This window comes from Plasmodium relictum, assembly GCF_900005765.1.
Source record: "Plasmodium relictum strain SGS1 genome assembly, chromosome: 12".
Classification (NCBI taxonomy): Eukaryota; Apicomplexa; class Aconoidasida; order Haemosporida; family Plasmodiidae; genus Plasmodium; species Plasmodium relictum.
In genome coordinates, this window is record NC_041690.1 from 2,374,321 (window position 1) to 2,392,309 (window position 17,989).

The window sequence follows — 17,989 nt, forward strand, 5'->3', positions numbered from 1 at the left end:
ATTAGATATTCTCCATTTTTTCTCATACAAAAAGATATTTTAACTTGAAAAAAAAATTATATATAAATATACAAGTATATATAGGTATTTTTTTTTAAAAAAAAACTCTATATTCATATAATAAAAATTCTTTTAATATATAATTTCTTATATTTATAGTAAGTTTGTTTTTTTTTTGTTTTTCTGTTTTATAGTATTTTTTCGTATATATAAGCAATATGTTTGAAGTTAATTATACAAAGAATTTATTAATATATAAAAATTTTATTGTTACAATAATGTATGAAATAATATAGTTCTTTAGATGCATATATATAATGTAAATAAATTATGTCAGACTATGTATATAGCCTTAAAAATATAAAAATATATATGAACATATTTTAAATGAATGTATATAGATTTTTTTTCTATATATGATCTTTTTTTTGTTTTATACATAATATTTTAAATTTATTATTATTTTTTTTTTCGTTTTTTTTGTTTTTTTTGTATTTTATTTGTATTAATAAGTATTCGAGAAGAAAACAAAAACTACAAGTATACATACATATATATATGTACATACAAAAAGAAAAGTTTTTTTTAACGTATCCTTTTGTCATTATTTATAAATAAATATATGAACTATGAAAATTTTTGAGAGTAAAAGATTTTTACTTTTAGTTTTTTTTCTTTATCTTAACACCATTGTGAAAGGTGAACATAATGTAGTCGATGAAATAACTTATAATGAAAAAATATGTCATGAAAAAGTAGATCTTTATATACTAATGGATGGATCTGGAAGTATAGGATATGATAATTGGATTTCTTATGCAGTACCATTAGTTTATGATATAGTAAAAAATTTAAATGTATCAAATGATGGAATTCATCTCTATCTTTCTGTTTTTACTCATTATTTAAGAGAATATATTGAACTAGGTAGTAGTCTATCTACCAATAGAGAATTTGCATTAAATATAATCAAGAATTTAAAAAATAAATATTATCTACATGGTTCAACCAATTTAACCATTGCCTTAAGTAGAGTATTACAAGATAATTTTATAAAAAAAAAAGGAAGAGAAGACGCAGTTCAATTAATTTTGATTTTCACAGACGGAGTTCCAGACGATAAAGAGACAGCTATGCAAGAAGTAATTAAATTAAAAAAAATGAATGCTAAATTTTCAGTAATAGGTGTTGGTATGGGCATTAATAGAGAATTCAATAAAAGACTAGTAGGCTGTTCTCCTTATGAAGAAAAATGTGACCTCTATTCAGAAGCCTCTTGGGTAGATGTAAAAGATATTATAGCTCCTTTTTTGAAAAAAGTATGTGTTGAAATAGAAAAAGTTGCACATTGTGGATCTTGGGGTGAATGGACACCTTGCAGTGTTACTTGTGGAGAAGGAATAAAAACGAGAAAAAGAAATATTTTACATAAAGGATGTTCTGATCACATGACTGCTCTTTGTGAGAGACCAGAATGCCCTGCAATAGTAAAACCCTCTGTTACAGATATTCCAGAGGTTGTTCCAGAAGATAATAGACGAGGAGATGTTCCAGATAATGTTCCAGATAATGCCCCAGAAAACAAAAAACGAGGAGATGTTCCAGATTATTTCCCAGAAGATAATAAGCCAGCTGCCCCAGATAATGTTCCAGATAATGCCCCAGAAAATAAAAAACGAGGAGATGTTCCAGATTATTTCCCAGAAGATAATAAGCCAGCTGCCCCATATAACGTTCCAGATAATTCCCCAGAAGATAATCAACCAGAAGCCCCAGATAATGCCCCAGAAGAGAATCAACCAGAAGTCCCAGATAATGTCCCAGAAGAGAATCAACCAGAAGTCCCAGATAATGTCCCAGAAGATAATCAACCAGAAGTCCCAGATAATGTCCCAGAAGATAGAAATCCAGAAATTCCAGAAGAAAAAAAACCAGAAAATATTCCAGAAAATAGAAAAGAAGAAATAAATGAATACATTCCAAAAAATATTCCAGATGATGTAGAAATATTTCCAAATGAAAATCCAGGAATTATCAAGAAAAATCAACATCACCTACCACCACAAGTAATTCCTCCAAAAAATGTACATAATGAAAATCAAATAATTAATAATGTTCCTGAACATAATGATAACATAAATAAAACTACAATTGAAGATAGAGAACTGAGACCACATAACACAGATAATGAATATATACGACCAAGGAGAAATGTTTATAAGGTTGAACCCTCCACAGAAAATGTAGAAAATGAGAATTCTGAAGAAAAAAATAAGAAGACATCAAGTGATAATAAATATAAAATTGCTGGAGGTATAATTGGAGGACTAGCTTTACTTGGATGTGCTGGATTTGCTTACAAATTCTTAGCACATGCTCCAACTCCTCCTATGACTTCTGAAGGAGCGCCTTTTAATGATGTACTTGGTGAAGGCGAAAAAGATATAGAAGAAAATGAACAATTCAAATTACCAGAAGATAACGATTGGAATTAAATATAAATTTAAAATATTATTAAACAAACTGAAACTAGAAAAAAAAGAAAATATATGAAATGAGATTATTAAATTATTTACATATATAAAATTAACACTGTTCTTTTAAATTTTTTTTTTTTTTTTTTTTTATACATAGTTTTATTCTATTTTTATTTCTTTTTTGTACATATAATTTTTCCTTATATTTTTTTTTTTATTATTTTGTTATTCTATTTAATTTATTTTTAATTATATTTCACTAATGTTTGTGTTACCAAAATATAAATGTGTCAATTTATGCTTATATATTTTTAGTAGGAAAAAAGGAAATTTATATAAATTTAAAAAAATATATAATTTTTATTTTTTTGAAACATCTAAAATTTGAAAAAGGAAATAGCTTTTATTAAGAAAATGTCATAATAAAAGAAAAAAAAAATTTAAATGCTTATTCTATAAATATATAATTTATATGGCATTATTATAAGATATGTGTTGCTTCTATGCTCATTTATAGATCATATAAAATTGCTCTCTTTACTATAATTTTACATATGTGCATATTATAAAAAAAAAGATAAAATATAAATAATAGAATCAAATGTGACTGATTTTTCCTATTTATATAATTACAAAAATGTAATATTCTGCATTATTTTTTCTAGAATATATAAAAATAAAAATATATATATATTAATAGATCAAATAAAAAAATATCTTAAAAAAAAATTTATAAATTTCATTTTTTTTTAAAAATAAATTTGATTATATGATAAACTATATATTCACTAAATTTATGCTAAGATTATTTCTTTGTTTTTATATACTTCGTGTATCATGCTTAATAATTAAAAAAAAAAAGGCAAAATAAATTTTCATATAATTTGAAAACCATCTTTTTTATTTTTTTTTTAACCTTTTTTTAATTGAAAATATTCTTTGAAATAATTGCAAACATATATAACAAAAAATTAAATAAAATCAAAATTAAATAAAAAAAAAAAAAAAAAGATAAAACAACAAAAAAAAGGGTAATATTATACAATAATAGAAATTGAATACTATTTTATAGAAATACACAATTTCTTTTATAAATATTTATATGCTTAAAATTAACTCTATACAAAAAATGCACTGAAGAATATAGTATTCTTATATTTATGTTTTTGATATGTAACAAATATATGCATATATATATATTTAGGAATAAAAAATAGCTTCGAAAACAAACTGAGGAATTTTAGGAAAAAAATCGTTTTTTAACTCTGTTTTTTTTGGATCTTTATTTTTGCCATACACATTTGAAATATTTAATTTTTCACAAATATATTTAGAGAAATCGTATGTTTCTATTTGAAAATTCGTATGTAAATCTTCATTTATTATTTCTTTTTTGTAAAAGTCAATATCATACATTTTTAATTGCTTCATTAATTCATTAAATTCTTCAAATTCCTTTATATTAAAAATATTTTTAATTTTAACATTATTTTCTTTAGTTTTGCAAAATAAAATGAATCTATTTTTTTTTTTTAAATCATTATTAAAGCTTATTTTTCTTCTTAAATCATAAATATTATTTGATGAATTGTTATTTTCGTAATTATTAAAATGTACCCAATTCTTCTTAGGCATATATATTTTAATTAACTCATCTTTATTGGCTTGTTCATCATTATTTAAATTTATTAGTTTATAATAATGAAAATATAAATCTTTAACTTTTCCAGAATTAATATTATTGTTATCTAAATTTTTTCTGCTATTCTTATAAAGAGAATCATAAAAATTTGAATAAGCACAAATCTCCTGCTTGTGTAAAAAGGGATCACATAACTCAAAAAGATTATTCTTACTCTTTACTTTTTCAATTTCTCTTACATATTTTTCATATAATCTCTTATCCTTTGAATCAGCATCACCTTCTAAATAACTATCTGTGTAATAATAATCATGACTTTTTTCAAATTTTTGTTCTCTTTCAATAGGAAAATAGTAATTTGAATATTTATTCAAATCATTTATCTTGATATCTTTTTCATTTTCTAAGAAATTTATATCTAATATGCATGATTTTATTTGCATTTTTCCTGTATTATTTCCACATTCATCAAAAAAAGCTCCTTCAAAATTACTTTTTGGTTTATATATTTCTTTAATTTGTTTTTCAAAATCTTTCTGTTCTTTCATTTTAATTGAAATCATATTGTTTTGATAAGACAATATATTTACATATGTATTTTCATAACGTTTATAATTTTTATCAAAATTGGGATTTTCGTTTCCAATATTTTTTCTTATTTCCTCAAAAATTTCGGGTAACTTTGGTCCCATTTCTTTTGTTGTATTTTTTTTTTTTTTTTTTATAAAGTATTTATTCTTACTTTTGTCTTTTATTTTATTAAATTCTTCTTTTTTTTCATTTATTTCATTTTCATATTTTTTATTAATTCCTTTATCTTCTAAATTTAAATCATTTGTAAATTTTTCTTCATATTTTAAGTAAGAGGAAGAAGACGCAGTACATGAAGACGAATAAGAAATAGATGGTGAAGGAAAATGACATAATGCATTTTTATTATCATCATTTGTATATATACTTTTCATAAAATTATTTTTCTCTTTAACATTAACCCCAATAGGAATACCGTCTATATAGTTGTTATTCCTTAATAATGCATATGATAAACTTTCGTTAAAAAAAGTAAAGTTAATATCGTCCGAGTAATTTTTTTCTTCTCCAAAATTCTCATTAGTTACTATATCCTCATAAATATTATCATCTTTATCAATATAATCATAAATAGTCTTTTTTTTTATTTTCTTACTTTTATAGATACTTGATATATAATTACATGGCTCAAATTCATCTTCAACAATTTTTCTTTTTTTGTTTTTTTTCTTTTTTTCTAATTCTAAAAGATTTTTATAATAAACATAAACATCGTAATCATCATAATGTTTTCTCTTTTTACTTAACTCCTTTTTTGCTTCATGTATTTCATGCTTTGTAAATCTTGAACCCAAAAAAACACACATTTTTATTTCTTTTTTACACTTTTTATACTTTACATTCTTACGTTATGAAAAAAAAAAAAATTAAAATTATTCTAATAAATAATAATTATTAAAGAATAAATGGAACAGAAACAAGTGAACTTTTAATTTTTAAAAATAATGAAACTTGAATTTTCATTTATTTCTGAATATTCAGTAAAAGAAATAAGAAAAAAAATAAATAAATCTGAAAAATTTTGGCACAAAAAAGTTTTAATTTAAATGAAAGTCAAAATTCAATTAAAAAAATATTAAAATATATAAATTTTTTTTTTTTTTAGTATATCTATATATATATATATATTTAAATTTTGTTCTATAAAATTTATTTTTTTTTTATTGCTTATATTTAAATAACATATCTTTCTTATTTTTTATTGTGCTTTATTTTATTATCTAATAAAACTTTGTATAAAATTAGTACTGTAATGAATATTCCCATTTTTTTTTTTTTCATTACACGTAATTTTAGATTTTTTATTTTAATTTCTATTATACTTTTCTTTTACATTTAAATAGGAATTAATTTAATATATATAATTTTTCTTTTTATATTTTTTTTTATTAGTTGAAAACTTTTAAAATATGTATATATATATTATATAACTCATTTAAAATTTTTGGTAGAAATTAATATTAAATAATTTCTTTTCTTTTTTTTAAATATTCAATAAATTTGAATAATTCTGAATATACTAATATTCCTTTTTTTCTTTTTTAATATTTAGTAAATATGTGTAATATAAATACATTTCATTGCTGAGACATTACAATGAATTTGAACAAAGAAAGAAAAAAAAAAATAAATGAGGGAAATAACAATGATAAATTATTTTTTAAGCTATATGAATATGTAGCTAAAATCAACAATTTTTGTATTGATATAAATAATGAAAAAGTAGGAAGTAAAATAAAATGTGTTAGTAAAAATAGGAAATTTAATTACAAAAATGAAGCAGCTAATGCTCAATTAGAAATTAGTGATAATATTGATAAAACGAATATTAATATATTAATGAAAAATAAAAAAAAACAATTAAATAAAATCATATATGAAAATGAGTCTTATAATTTTATAGGTAATGAATCAGATGATGGAAATGAATCATTTGATGAAGATGAAAAATCTTCACATAGTTTTCTTGATAATGAATCATACAATGAAAATGAAAACGAAGATGAAAATGAAAATGAAAATGTAAGTGAATCACCTATTTTTATTAATAGTCAATTAAAAAAAATGCAAGAAAAAAAATGCAATTATAAACACATGGAAGAATGTGCTTGTAATGCGACTGAACAGTGTTCAACCCACATAAATAATAATATAAAAGATAACAATTCAAATTACGATATACATAACTCACAAATTTTAAAAAATAAAAATAATAAAATATATGAAGAAAATAATTTAAATGAAAATGAAAAAAAAAGAAAGGAAAATAGTTCAGATAAAAATATTGGCATTTATAAAGAAATTGAAAATTACTATTTCATTTATAAACTGAATAGAAAAATTGAGGAACATAAAAGTGTAAATGAAATTAAAATTCTAAAAAAGGAAAGAACTTTAATTTTATCAGAAATTATTAAAAAAATTGAAAAAATTTTGAGTTATTACAAAGAAATTAAAAATGAATTACATATGCTAATAAAAAATAAACAGTTTATATATAAAACTTTCTATTTCATTTTTTTACATTATTACTATGATTATACAGAAGTGAAATTAATGAAAATGAATAAAAATAAAATAGAAAGATACTTGAAGTATTATACAAACACCGAAAATTTTGAAATTATTTTAAACAATATAGAAAAAAATGAATATGCTTACTTCATAGATATTTATAGTAACTCCATTAATAATGATAAAAATGATAGTTTAGATAAAATTTATAATAAAAAAAGTGAAATAAAAAAGAATGATGAAGATGAATATGAAGAAGAGGTGATAGATGATCAAGATGATGAATCAGAAACTGAAGAAGATGAAACGGAAAATGAAAAGTATGATGATATGGAAAATGAAGAAATTTTTGAATCCAATGAGGAGAAATTAGAAGGTAAAGATAATGAAGACATTTCAAGTACAGATATAGAAGTTCCTATATATTTTGATAAAGTTTCGGATGAAAACGAAAAAATAAAAGAGAAAAAGAAAAAAAGATGCTCAAAATACGAAATATTTGGCAATAATATACCAACTAATACATACTTTTTAGATTATTTTACTAAACAAATTTGCAAGAATAGACAAATAAATTACACAAATAATATAAATAACAAAAACTTAAAAAAAGAGCTATACCAACATTTATTAAGAAAAAAAAAAAAAAATAAAACAAAAACAAAAAAATTATATAGAAAGAATGAAATTTATTATATGCTCCAGTTCTCAGAAAAAGCTATAAATTTTTTTAATAAGAATTGTAGTTATTTTAATTCAAAATCAAAAGTTACTAAATATCAGTCTATTATTAAAAGAATTTTAAATTACATTAAAAAATTATTCAGAGATGTTTTAAACAACACTGATTTAAATATTCTTAATAATAAAGACAACAAAAATCGTTTGTATACTAGTATTTATGAAATAAAAAATTCAAGTTACAACAAAAAATTTAAAAATGAATATTGGACAGACAATAATATAAATAAATATTTTAGTGCAAGCAATAATGATATAAATGTAAATTGTAAAGCAAATACATTAATATATAAAAATAAAAATGTTATAAATGAAAATGACATAGACATAAGCAGTAATCAAATATTTAAAATTGAAAATACAATAAATGAAAATAATAATGAAGCACATAACAATCTTCATACAAGCAACATATATGATAGTAATAATATAAATAAAAATATTATAAATGAATATAATCCATTTAGGGATAATAAAACAAATGAGAATATAAATAATTTTTCAAGCATCAATAATTTAATTAAAGACAAAAGCTTAATGCTAACAAATGATGAAAACGAAATTAATAAAATATATAACAATCTGAATATAATATATTTTAATAAATATGTAGATGAATTTGAATATTATAAAAAATACAAAATTAAATGCAAGTGCATGAGAGACATATTAAATTTTATTTATAAAAAATCATTAATAGACGAAAATAATATATATATAGATGAATATAACTCTATAGAAAGTTTTTATGTCAGTACAAGAATAAAAATATTAAATAATAATATTTTAAGAAATTTTGATTATTTTTCTAACAAAGATATTTGCAAATATATAAAAAATGTTTGTTTATTAGCTATATATATTTCAAAATTGGAATCAGATTTATTTTTTTATATATTCAATAATAATCTTAATTCTTCTATTGATATTATTTTAAATAATATTGGTGTATCTGTATATGACAATATTAATGAGAATATCTATGAATTAAATAATATTCAAGTTATTAGAAAAATAATTCAAATTATCTATGTAGATGTTATTGAAACATATAATGATAACTCATATAGAATTATATGTGATTATTTAAGAAAAATATGTAAAGCCTTAAAAGAGAGGCTATTATATATAATAGAAATGTATATCTCTTATTATACAAAAAATATTTCTAAAAAGATACCATATATATGTTTTCAACCAATAAAAAAAAAATTTATTAATATAATTAATGATTTTTTATATGAAGAATATTCATGTATTCATAATAATGAAAAAAAAACAAAAGAAAATAAAAAAGATGTGCATCACATGAATACTCAAAAAATAAACGATCTTACTTGTTCTCATAACAGTGTATATTATAATGAAAATCCATTAGGAAAAGAAAAGAGATATGATCACATAGAAGATGATAAACACACTGAAAATAATAATAAAAATATAAATATTGACAATAATGCATGTAACATTGACTATTCTAGTGACAGTATAGAGAGTGAGAATAACCATAAAGAACACGAATGTAATATAAACTTATTAAATGAAAAAAATGTTTATAAACCATTTTCTTTTTATGATTTTCAATTTAATAAAGATACGAAATTTTGTTTAAGAGGAATAGATATGAATATAATTGGGTCAATTATAATTTTAAAAACAATTAATTTTATAATTGAAGAAGAAACTTATATTGATCTATTTAAGGAGTGCTTAGATAACACTTTTAACTCTTTATATTATATGTATAAACAGCATATAAAAGAATACAATGATATATTTAATGGGAGTTTATTTTTATTAAAAAATTTAAGTTTTTTACTTTATTTATTTTATAAAATTACAAAAGATAAGGACTTTTTAAATTTATACTTAGATAAGGAATTAACACAAAATTTATTATTTCAAGAAAAAGGGAAAAGAAACTATAATGATAAAATATCAATAGAAAATGAAAAATCTATTCTTTATTTTATTAAAAAAGTTTATAATGTATCATCTAACAGTGATATACAAAATAAAATTCTAACTCTGTTTAATGAAAGCATATATAATTTTACAATTACAACAATTTCTAATGGTAAAATAGAATATTTTTTATTATATCTCATTAAATAAGTATATATAGCTTGTTTTAGATTTTAATTTTATATTTATTTTATATATGCATTTATTTTATATGTTAATTTCTATATATATGTTTATCTTTTTAGTGTGCTTTCCTTTAATTAAAATACTATCAAGTGAATATAAAGAAAACATTTTAGAAAAAGAAGAGAATATAAAAAAAGTTGTACATAATTTTATTAATGAGAAAAAAAATAAAGAAGAAAATGAAGATTATAACTATATGAAAGTAAATTTTTCATTTTTGAATGAAATAAATTTTAAAATGTTAGACAAATATGCAGAAAAAATAATATATGAAAATAGAGAAACTTTAAATAGTAAAAATAAAGAAGCTATTAAAAATAGTTTACAATTATTTCGTCAAAAAATATATTTTTTATTTCCAAAGATATATTTTTATGTTAAATTGTTTATTTGTTCAAATACTGACCAATATAATGAAAATAATTTTTTTTATTATTTATTTAATTATATTATAGGTATTTTAAAATATAAAATAATTTATCTTTTAAGGTACTTGCACACACCTTTTATTTTTTTTTTTTTATTATTATTTGTGTTAATGTAAATTTAATTTTATATATATGCATTAATATAAAGAAATATATATATCATTTTTTTTATGTATAATAAAATTTATAATTATGTGCATAAATGTATAATATACTCTTAATCATATATTACTTTTTTTTTTTTCTTCTTTTTTAGTGAAGTTTATATAATATTAAGATGTAAATATGCTGATGATGTCAGAAACATTTTTGAGGAAAATTATATTAATGATTTATATCTTTTTTTAAATTCTAATGAGCAATATATTTGTGTTTTTTCAGATATACATCAATATTATGATTTAAACAAAAATTATAATTTTCTATGTGAATAATTTTTTTAAAACAATCTTTTTAATTTTAAAATTAAAAATTTCAGTTGAAAAACAAAAAAAAAAAAAGGGAAAAAAATGAAACAAAATAAAATTTTTTTATAAAAATACACACATAAAAAAAAAAAAAAAGACAAAAAATAAACAAAAATATTAAATATAGAAAATATATTAAAAAAGAAAAATAATGATAAATTAAAAAAAAAAAAAAATCAAACATATATAAAAAAGAAAATTTCATAATATGTTTTAAAGTTAAAAAATTATATAAATATTACTCGTATTAGGAATAAAAAAATATATATTATAGATTGCATATGTAATTTGTAACAAGTAAATTTGAATTTAATCATTTTCTTCAAATTGATAATCAATAAAATAAATTCCCTTATCACAAGAAAAAATGATTTTGTTATTTTTATATCTTATAAAATATGACCATTTAAAATAAAATAGACCAATAGGTAATTGCACACACTTAAAAAATAAAAAGGTGGATAAATTAAAAATTATTATTTGATTTTCTACTAATATAAATAACATATTCTCTACAGATTTGTAAATATCTAATATTTTTTTTTTTAATTTCTTTATTCTATACATATCTACTGCCTTTTTAAAATCAAATATTATTAATCTATTTCCATTTTTAGCTACAATTATTTTTTCATCATCTAAAAATTTTCCATGACTTATATATTTAGACGAAGAAAAATCGACACAAAAAATTAATTCATGATTACACTTTTGTGAATTTGTAGAAATTTGTAAAACCCGAATATGACATTTTCCAAAATTGTTTTTATAACACAGCAAATAATTTATATTGAAATCAAATATAACTATGTTTTTTAAAAAATTTTTGTAAAAATAACTCATAAAATTATTTGTGATATCATAAATAAATAAATTTTTTGAATTATTAAATAAAATAAAGTTCTCGTAGTATATCACTTGTTTATTATCAGATACTTCTAAGTTTACTTTTTTTATAAATTCATATGTTTTTATAGAAAAAACATCAATACAATTTTCATAATAGATATAAACATAACGTTTATCTATATATATAGACTTTATACTATTATTTCTAAACATACATATTATATGATACTTTTCAATTATCTCATTACTATTTTTTTCTTTTTTACTATTCAATACATCTTTAACATTTGAATTAATATTTATATCTTTAGATTCATCTTTGTTCAAATCACTTAATTTTTGTTTATCTATTTCAACTTTTTTTTTATTATTAATTAATGAAATGTCTGTATTTACTTCTTTATTTTCTCTCTTAGTGATTTTGTATAAACATACTTTTCCTGTCAATGATCCTAGAAGAAAAAATGTAAAAAAAAAAAAACAATAAATACGAATAAAATAAAATAAAAAACATAAATAAAAAAAAAAAAATGACATATGAAAGAAAAAAACAATACTATAATACCTGTACAAATATAATTATCGTCTGTATATAAAACCACTATAGGGTCAGATAACAACGTCTGAATACAATTATGCAATAAAATTTTTTCTTTTTCTTTTTTTTTAAGAAAATAAAATATATTCCTCCCTTTAAAACAACTTTTTATCACTTTATGTTCATTACTCATTTTTTTTCTGTTCATTCATTAATTTTTTCATTGAATTATTTACATTTTTAGTCATATATTTAGAAAAAAAAAATATAAAATAAAATCTAGTAAAATAATATGAAAGAAATAAAAAAGGGTAAAAAAAAAAAAAAGGGAAAGAAAAAAAATTAAAAAAAAATAATGAAACCAAAATAAAAAAAAACAATAAAAACTAAAAATTAATAATTCACTGATACATAAAATTATCACAATGCAAAATGTTTACTTAAATATTTCTAAGTTTTTTCTATTTATTTTTTTTACACAATTTATATGTATTTACAATGTGAAAAAGAATTACTAAAAAAAAAAAATATAAATTTTTATAAGATTAAATATGATGGAATTCACATTTTTAATTCTATGTTTTTACTATTTTTTTCATTAAAAATGGAGTACTAAAAGAATATACATTGATGTATAAGCATTTTAATTTTAAGTTTATTAATACAAAGTTAAAAATATTTGAGGAAAAAAAAAAAAAAAAATTAAATTTTTATTAGAATAAATATATTAAAGAATTAACAAGGTAATACCTAGAATAGAAAAATAGAAAGTAAAAATAACATGAAGTAAAAAAAACATAATAAGAATATAACTCCTTTAAATTTCAACAATTATTGAGATTATTCAAACTCAAATTTGCTAAAATGAAATTGCTATTATTAATACTCTTAATTTTAAGTAATAAATAAATAAAATTAAAAATTAATAATTTCTATGTAATATTGTAAAAGAAAAAAATAAAATATATAACATTTTTTTAAAATTAATTTTTATAGTCTTAACTTTTTTTTTTTTTTAAAATTATAATTTAAGAAAATTAAAAATTAAATATTAAATTGAAATATATATATATAAATGTATAAAAATGTTTATAAATCATGTAGTACATTTTCATCATTATCACTATCCTCTTTTATGAAAGGTTCCAATAAATATGATGTGAAATCAATGTTATTCACTTGCTCATTCATATAATTATCATATTTCCAAAAGCTATATAAAGATAAATTAATTAAGTATGTCTCTGAATATTGCAAATTTTTAATATAAATATGAGTAGAATGGACGTTCTGTTCTTCTAAATGTTTTATTATTTTTTCAGCCCTACAATGTTTAATATCTTCAATATAACCTGATTAAAAAAAAAAAATAAAGATAAAAATACACCAGAAGTATTAGGTATATATTAAAATAGTAAGAGTAAGAAAGTAAAAGAAAAAGAAAAAAATATTAGGATAATAAGCAAAAATATAATAACAATAAATAATAAGAAGTTATATATAATACAACCTGCAACTTTTGCTATATATTTAAAAAAACTCTTTTGCCCCACGGTTTCAATAGGAGTGGCTTTTGGAAAAATTTTTTGATCAATAAACATAAAACAAATTTCAAAAAAATAAGGTGATGGTAACTCAAATAGCTCATTAGGATTTTTGTATTCTTCTTCTTTTATATTTATAAAGTTTTTTATATAAAACCAAAAAGGAAATTCTACATCAACATATGTAAAAGAAGAGAGAAAAATTGCCAAATAAATTGGAATCCATTGCCTTTCTCCAGCTTTCATTTCTTTTATTTCAAAACCCTTAAGAAAAAATAAAATAAATGCTCATTTATATATATATATATATATATATATATAATATATATATATATTTTTTTTCTTTTTTAACTTCAACAAATTCTATTGACACAAGTGGAATGTCTACTAAAGCTTTGACTACCACCAGTTCACCTAATGCTTTATCATATAAAGACATATTTATAGCATCATTTAAAAATAATTTTGCATATTGTATATTATTATAATAATAAGAAGAGTTAAATTTTAAAGGAAGATATTCAATATCAATATCAATATTTATTAGTGTTTTATTAATTATAGTAGGTCTACTTATATCAATATTATCAATATATATTTTTTCATTATTAACTGATAAATCATTATCTCCTACTTCTATGTTATCTAAGTATGAATATATATTATGAATATTTTCTCTACTATTAAAATCATTATTTTTTTTTGATCTTATATGTACTCCGTTATTTAAAACATATTCATACAAATTATTAGGTAATGGAATAATGTCTGAATATGCAACGAATGTAGTAAATATTTTATAATATCTATCATAAATAGCTTTAAATATAACTATTTTAATTTCATTTTTATGCTTGTCTTCATTATTTTCATTACTTTCTAACTCATATATTTGATTTTCTATTTTATCTAATAATGATTCAGCTATCATTTTCGTATTTTCATCAATTTTAATATTTTTATTTCCATATATTAACTGATTTCTTAAGTACTGGATGTAATAAAAAGATATGCATGCTTCTGTATTTTTACAAGGTAAAGGAGGAAATTCAACAATAATTATATTTTCTGTATCATTATATTTTTTTTCTTTTGTTAATTTATCATATGTATTGTAATAATTAAAAGAATCATCTTCATTATGAGCTCTTCTTTGTGTTTTTTTATTTAAGTTGAATAAACTTTTTTTTTCATTTTTATTTTCTATTTTATCTGTTGTAGACGCTCTTTTTTTTGTTTTATGCTTCTTTTTAAAAATAGAAAAAATATCTTCCATATTGAATATTTACTATTCCTACTTATTTTTTTATTTTTATTTTATATATTTTTTCCTATTAGTGTATAAATAGTATTTACATATATTAAAATATTAAATAAAGAAAACAAATATTAATAATTTACTTTTATTTATTTCTTTTTTATTTTTTCTATTTTTCTTTATTTTTGCTCTATTTCGTTTTTCTTTCTGTTTCTTATGTCAATCATATTTACAAATTTATACTATTATGTGAACATATTAGGTTCATATACTTTTCATTTTATTATTTATTTTTTTTTTAGAGATATAGCATTTTAAGAAAAATAAGTTTTGTTGAAATAGTTTTTAAACTTAAAAAATGTTCTAAAAAAGATAAAATAAAATAAGCTTTTAGTTATAAAATCCTAATCAAAGTTTAATTATATCATAAAATAATAATAAAATATACAAATATTTTTTCTTATTTTAATAATTGTAAAGACAATGATAATTTTAAAATGTATCTTTAATATTTATAGACATAAGATGCCTACATATGTATTTTCACATATTGCATTTCCTTTAAAGTCTAAATTTTTATGAGTTTTTATTATATTTTTTTTTTTGCGAAATCTTTTATTTTAAATGTTATATCTATTAATTTTTTGTGTTCATATTTTTATAGAAAAAATTTTAATAATTTAAAGCACATATTATATATCTATATCTATTTTGTTTTTTTTACTGTTATATATTAAAATAATGTTTTCTAATATAATATTTTTTTATGATAGAATTCTTCTTTTTTCCATTTTTTTTTTTTTTTTATTTATTTTAATTATAACAAAGGCCAAGAAAAAAGGAATAAAAAAAAGAAAAAAAGTATAAGAGTATCTATGATAAAATGATATTATTACAAAATTATAAGTGTTTACGATTGATACTTTTATTAAGACATAATGAAGTCTAAACATACAAAGATATAATTTTAAATAATTGAAAAAAATTAAAATAATATATTAAAAATGTATAGTTATATAAATATATAGAATTTTTTTTTCAATGTATATTATTAATTACATTTAAGATTTAGTAATGTATTAAATTATATATATAATCAGAATTTAAATAAACTATGTTAACCTTATGCAGTTAGAAATAAATTTTTTCATATAATAATTATTTTCTTTTTTGAGAAGTGCATTACACAATTTTTTTAAAGATAAAATTATCAATTAAATGAATTTTTAGAAGAAAGAAAAATAATAAATATTTTTATTTTTTTTTAATTAGAAAGAAATTGTGAATTATTTGGATTTTTGAATCAATATATTTGTTTACTAAACTATAAAATCATTTTTATATTTTTTTAATTTCAAAATAATTGATAAAATGAAGTAAAAAAAATAAAATAGATGAATTTTTTTTTTTTTTATATAATAAATATTTATACATCGTTATTCTATTACTAATTTTTATTAAAATAACAAGACAATACATTAGTAATACATATTTACCTTTTTTTCTATTTTTAATTATATCATCAAGTTTATCTAAATATCTGTTTTTTTATAAAAAAAAAAAAAAATTAAATTAGTTCATATATTCATATTTATATGTTAATTTTAACACGTAAATAATATGTGATATATTTGAAATGGATAAAAGTAATAATAGACATTGGGAGAATATATCAAAATTTTTTCTTTTATCAAGAAAAAAATTATTAACTCGAAAATTTTATTACGACAAAATATGAGATAATTCTTTAATTGAAAATGATTATTATTAAAAAAGTAAAGATGAATATGCCACAAATAAATCATTGTATAATATTACATTTTATGTTGCTAATAATTTTCCTTTATTTTTTTTTTTTTTTGATATCAATTTACATAAATAATTTTCATTCATTTATGTAGGATTTTTTATTCATATAAGCATAGATAGGTAAAATAAAAAAATATATAAAAATTCATAATTTTTACTAGATGTATTTATTTCTCATATCACAAGTTTTATATATACATAATATTTTACTTGTTTCTCCTAATGTAACATAGACTATTATACTTTTAAAAGCATTTTTTTTTTTTTTTTGGGTACAGTTACTCAAATGAAAAATTATCTTTGTGATAATAATTTTTCATATATGAAAAAAAAAATATTATGTTGTCTAACATTTTATTAAATGCGAGTTTTACTTATAATAATATACATTATAATACATAAAATAAAGTAGATGAATAGATTTATCACAATATCTAATAGTTATATTAAATGTATATTTTATTTTATTTTTTTTTTTTTCCGTACTCTTATTTACATATATTAACTTTTATAGAATTTTTTTCTTAATGATCTTCTTTTATGAACAAAAATATGTAATTAAAACTAGACTTTTATTTTTTATAATGGATATATATCTCAGGAATCATTTCTATTGCATTCCAACTATTTTCTTCCTTTATCATAAGGAGGTGTTAATTTAAAATATCTTAATTATATGATTTCATTATTTAAGGTTGCATCATATTTATATATGTTTTAGTACTTACTTTCCTCTATTATATAATAAAACACAAAACAAAAAAAATTAAAAATAAGAATGTTGCAAATGATATTGTAATTTTACATAAAATTTAGATATAAAAATAGTTTTTATCATTTCTTTAGTTTTTTTTTTTTTAAAAATTGATTATAAGAAAAATAAAAAAAAGGTTTTTAAGTTTTGCAAATAACAAAAAAACTTTCAAAAACAAAAAATTATTTTTACTGTAGTTAAATTAGTTGAACAGGGGGAAAAAAAA

General features: G+C 18.7%; 5 protein-coding genes across 5 annotated transcripts; 2 read left to right on the forward strand and 3 right to left on the reverse strand.

Annotated features, from left to right (window-relative positions):
• Window positions 1-629: 629 nt before the first annotated feature.
• TRAP (thrombospondin-related anonymous protein, putative) lies at window positions 630-2,495 on the forward strand (the record flags this gene model as incomplete). The annotated part of the gene is made up of 1 exon (XM_028678436.1): window positions 630-2,495. One exon carries the CDS (start codon window positions 630-632, stop codon window positions 2,493-2,495), a length of 1,866 nt encoding a protein of 621 aa, XP_028534726.1.
• A 1,182-nt stretch (window positions 2,496-3,677) lies between these two features.
• On the reverse strand, window positions 3,678-5,516 carry PRELSG_1262200 (conserved Plasmodium protein, unknown function; the record flags this gene model as incomplete). Its single annotated transcript, XM_028678437.1, has 1 exon — window positions 3,678-5,516. The coding sequence occupies one exon, from the start codon at window positions 5,514-5,516 to the stop codon at window positions 3,678-3,680; it is 1,839 nt and encodes a 612-aa protein (XP_028534727.1).
• Window positions 5,517-6,306: 790 nt separating this feature from the next.
• On the forward strand, window positions 6,307-10,978 carry PRELSG_1262300 (conserved Plasmodium protein, unknown function; the record flags this gene model as incomplete). Its single annotated transcript, XM_028678438.1, has 3 exons — window positions 6,307-10,042; window positions 10,176-10,605; window positions 10,801-10,978. 3 exons carry the CDS (start codon window positions 6,307-6,309, stop codon window positions 10,976-10,978), a joined length of 4,344 nt encoding a protein of 1,447 aa, XP_028534728.1.
• A 342-nt stretch (window positions 10,979-11,320) lies between these two features.
• Window positions 11,321-12,591, reverse strand: PRELSG_1262400 (conserved Plasmodium protein, unknown function; the record flags this gene model as incomplete). Its single annotated transcript, XM_028678439.1, has 2 exons — window positions 11,321-12,312; window positions 12,426-12,591. The coding sequence occupies 2 exons, from the start codon at window positions 12,589-12,591 to the stop codon at window positions 11,321-11,323; spliced, it is 1,158 nt and encodes a 385-aa protein (XP_028534729.1).
• An 896-nt stretch (window positions 12,592-13,487) lies between these two features.
• On the reverse strand, window positions 13,488-15,218 carry PRELSG_1262500 (conserved Plasmodium protein, unknown function; the record flags this gene model as incomplete). The annotated part of the gene is made up of 3 exons (XM_028678440.1): window positions 13,488-13,750; window positions 13,909-14,206; window positions 14,316-15,218. 3 exons carry the CDS (start codon window positions 15,216-15,218, stop codon window positions 13,488-13,490), a joined length of 1,464 nt encoding a protein of 487 aa, XP_028534730.1.
• Between the last annotated feature and the right edge of the window lie 2,771 nt (window positions 15,219-17,989).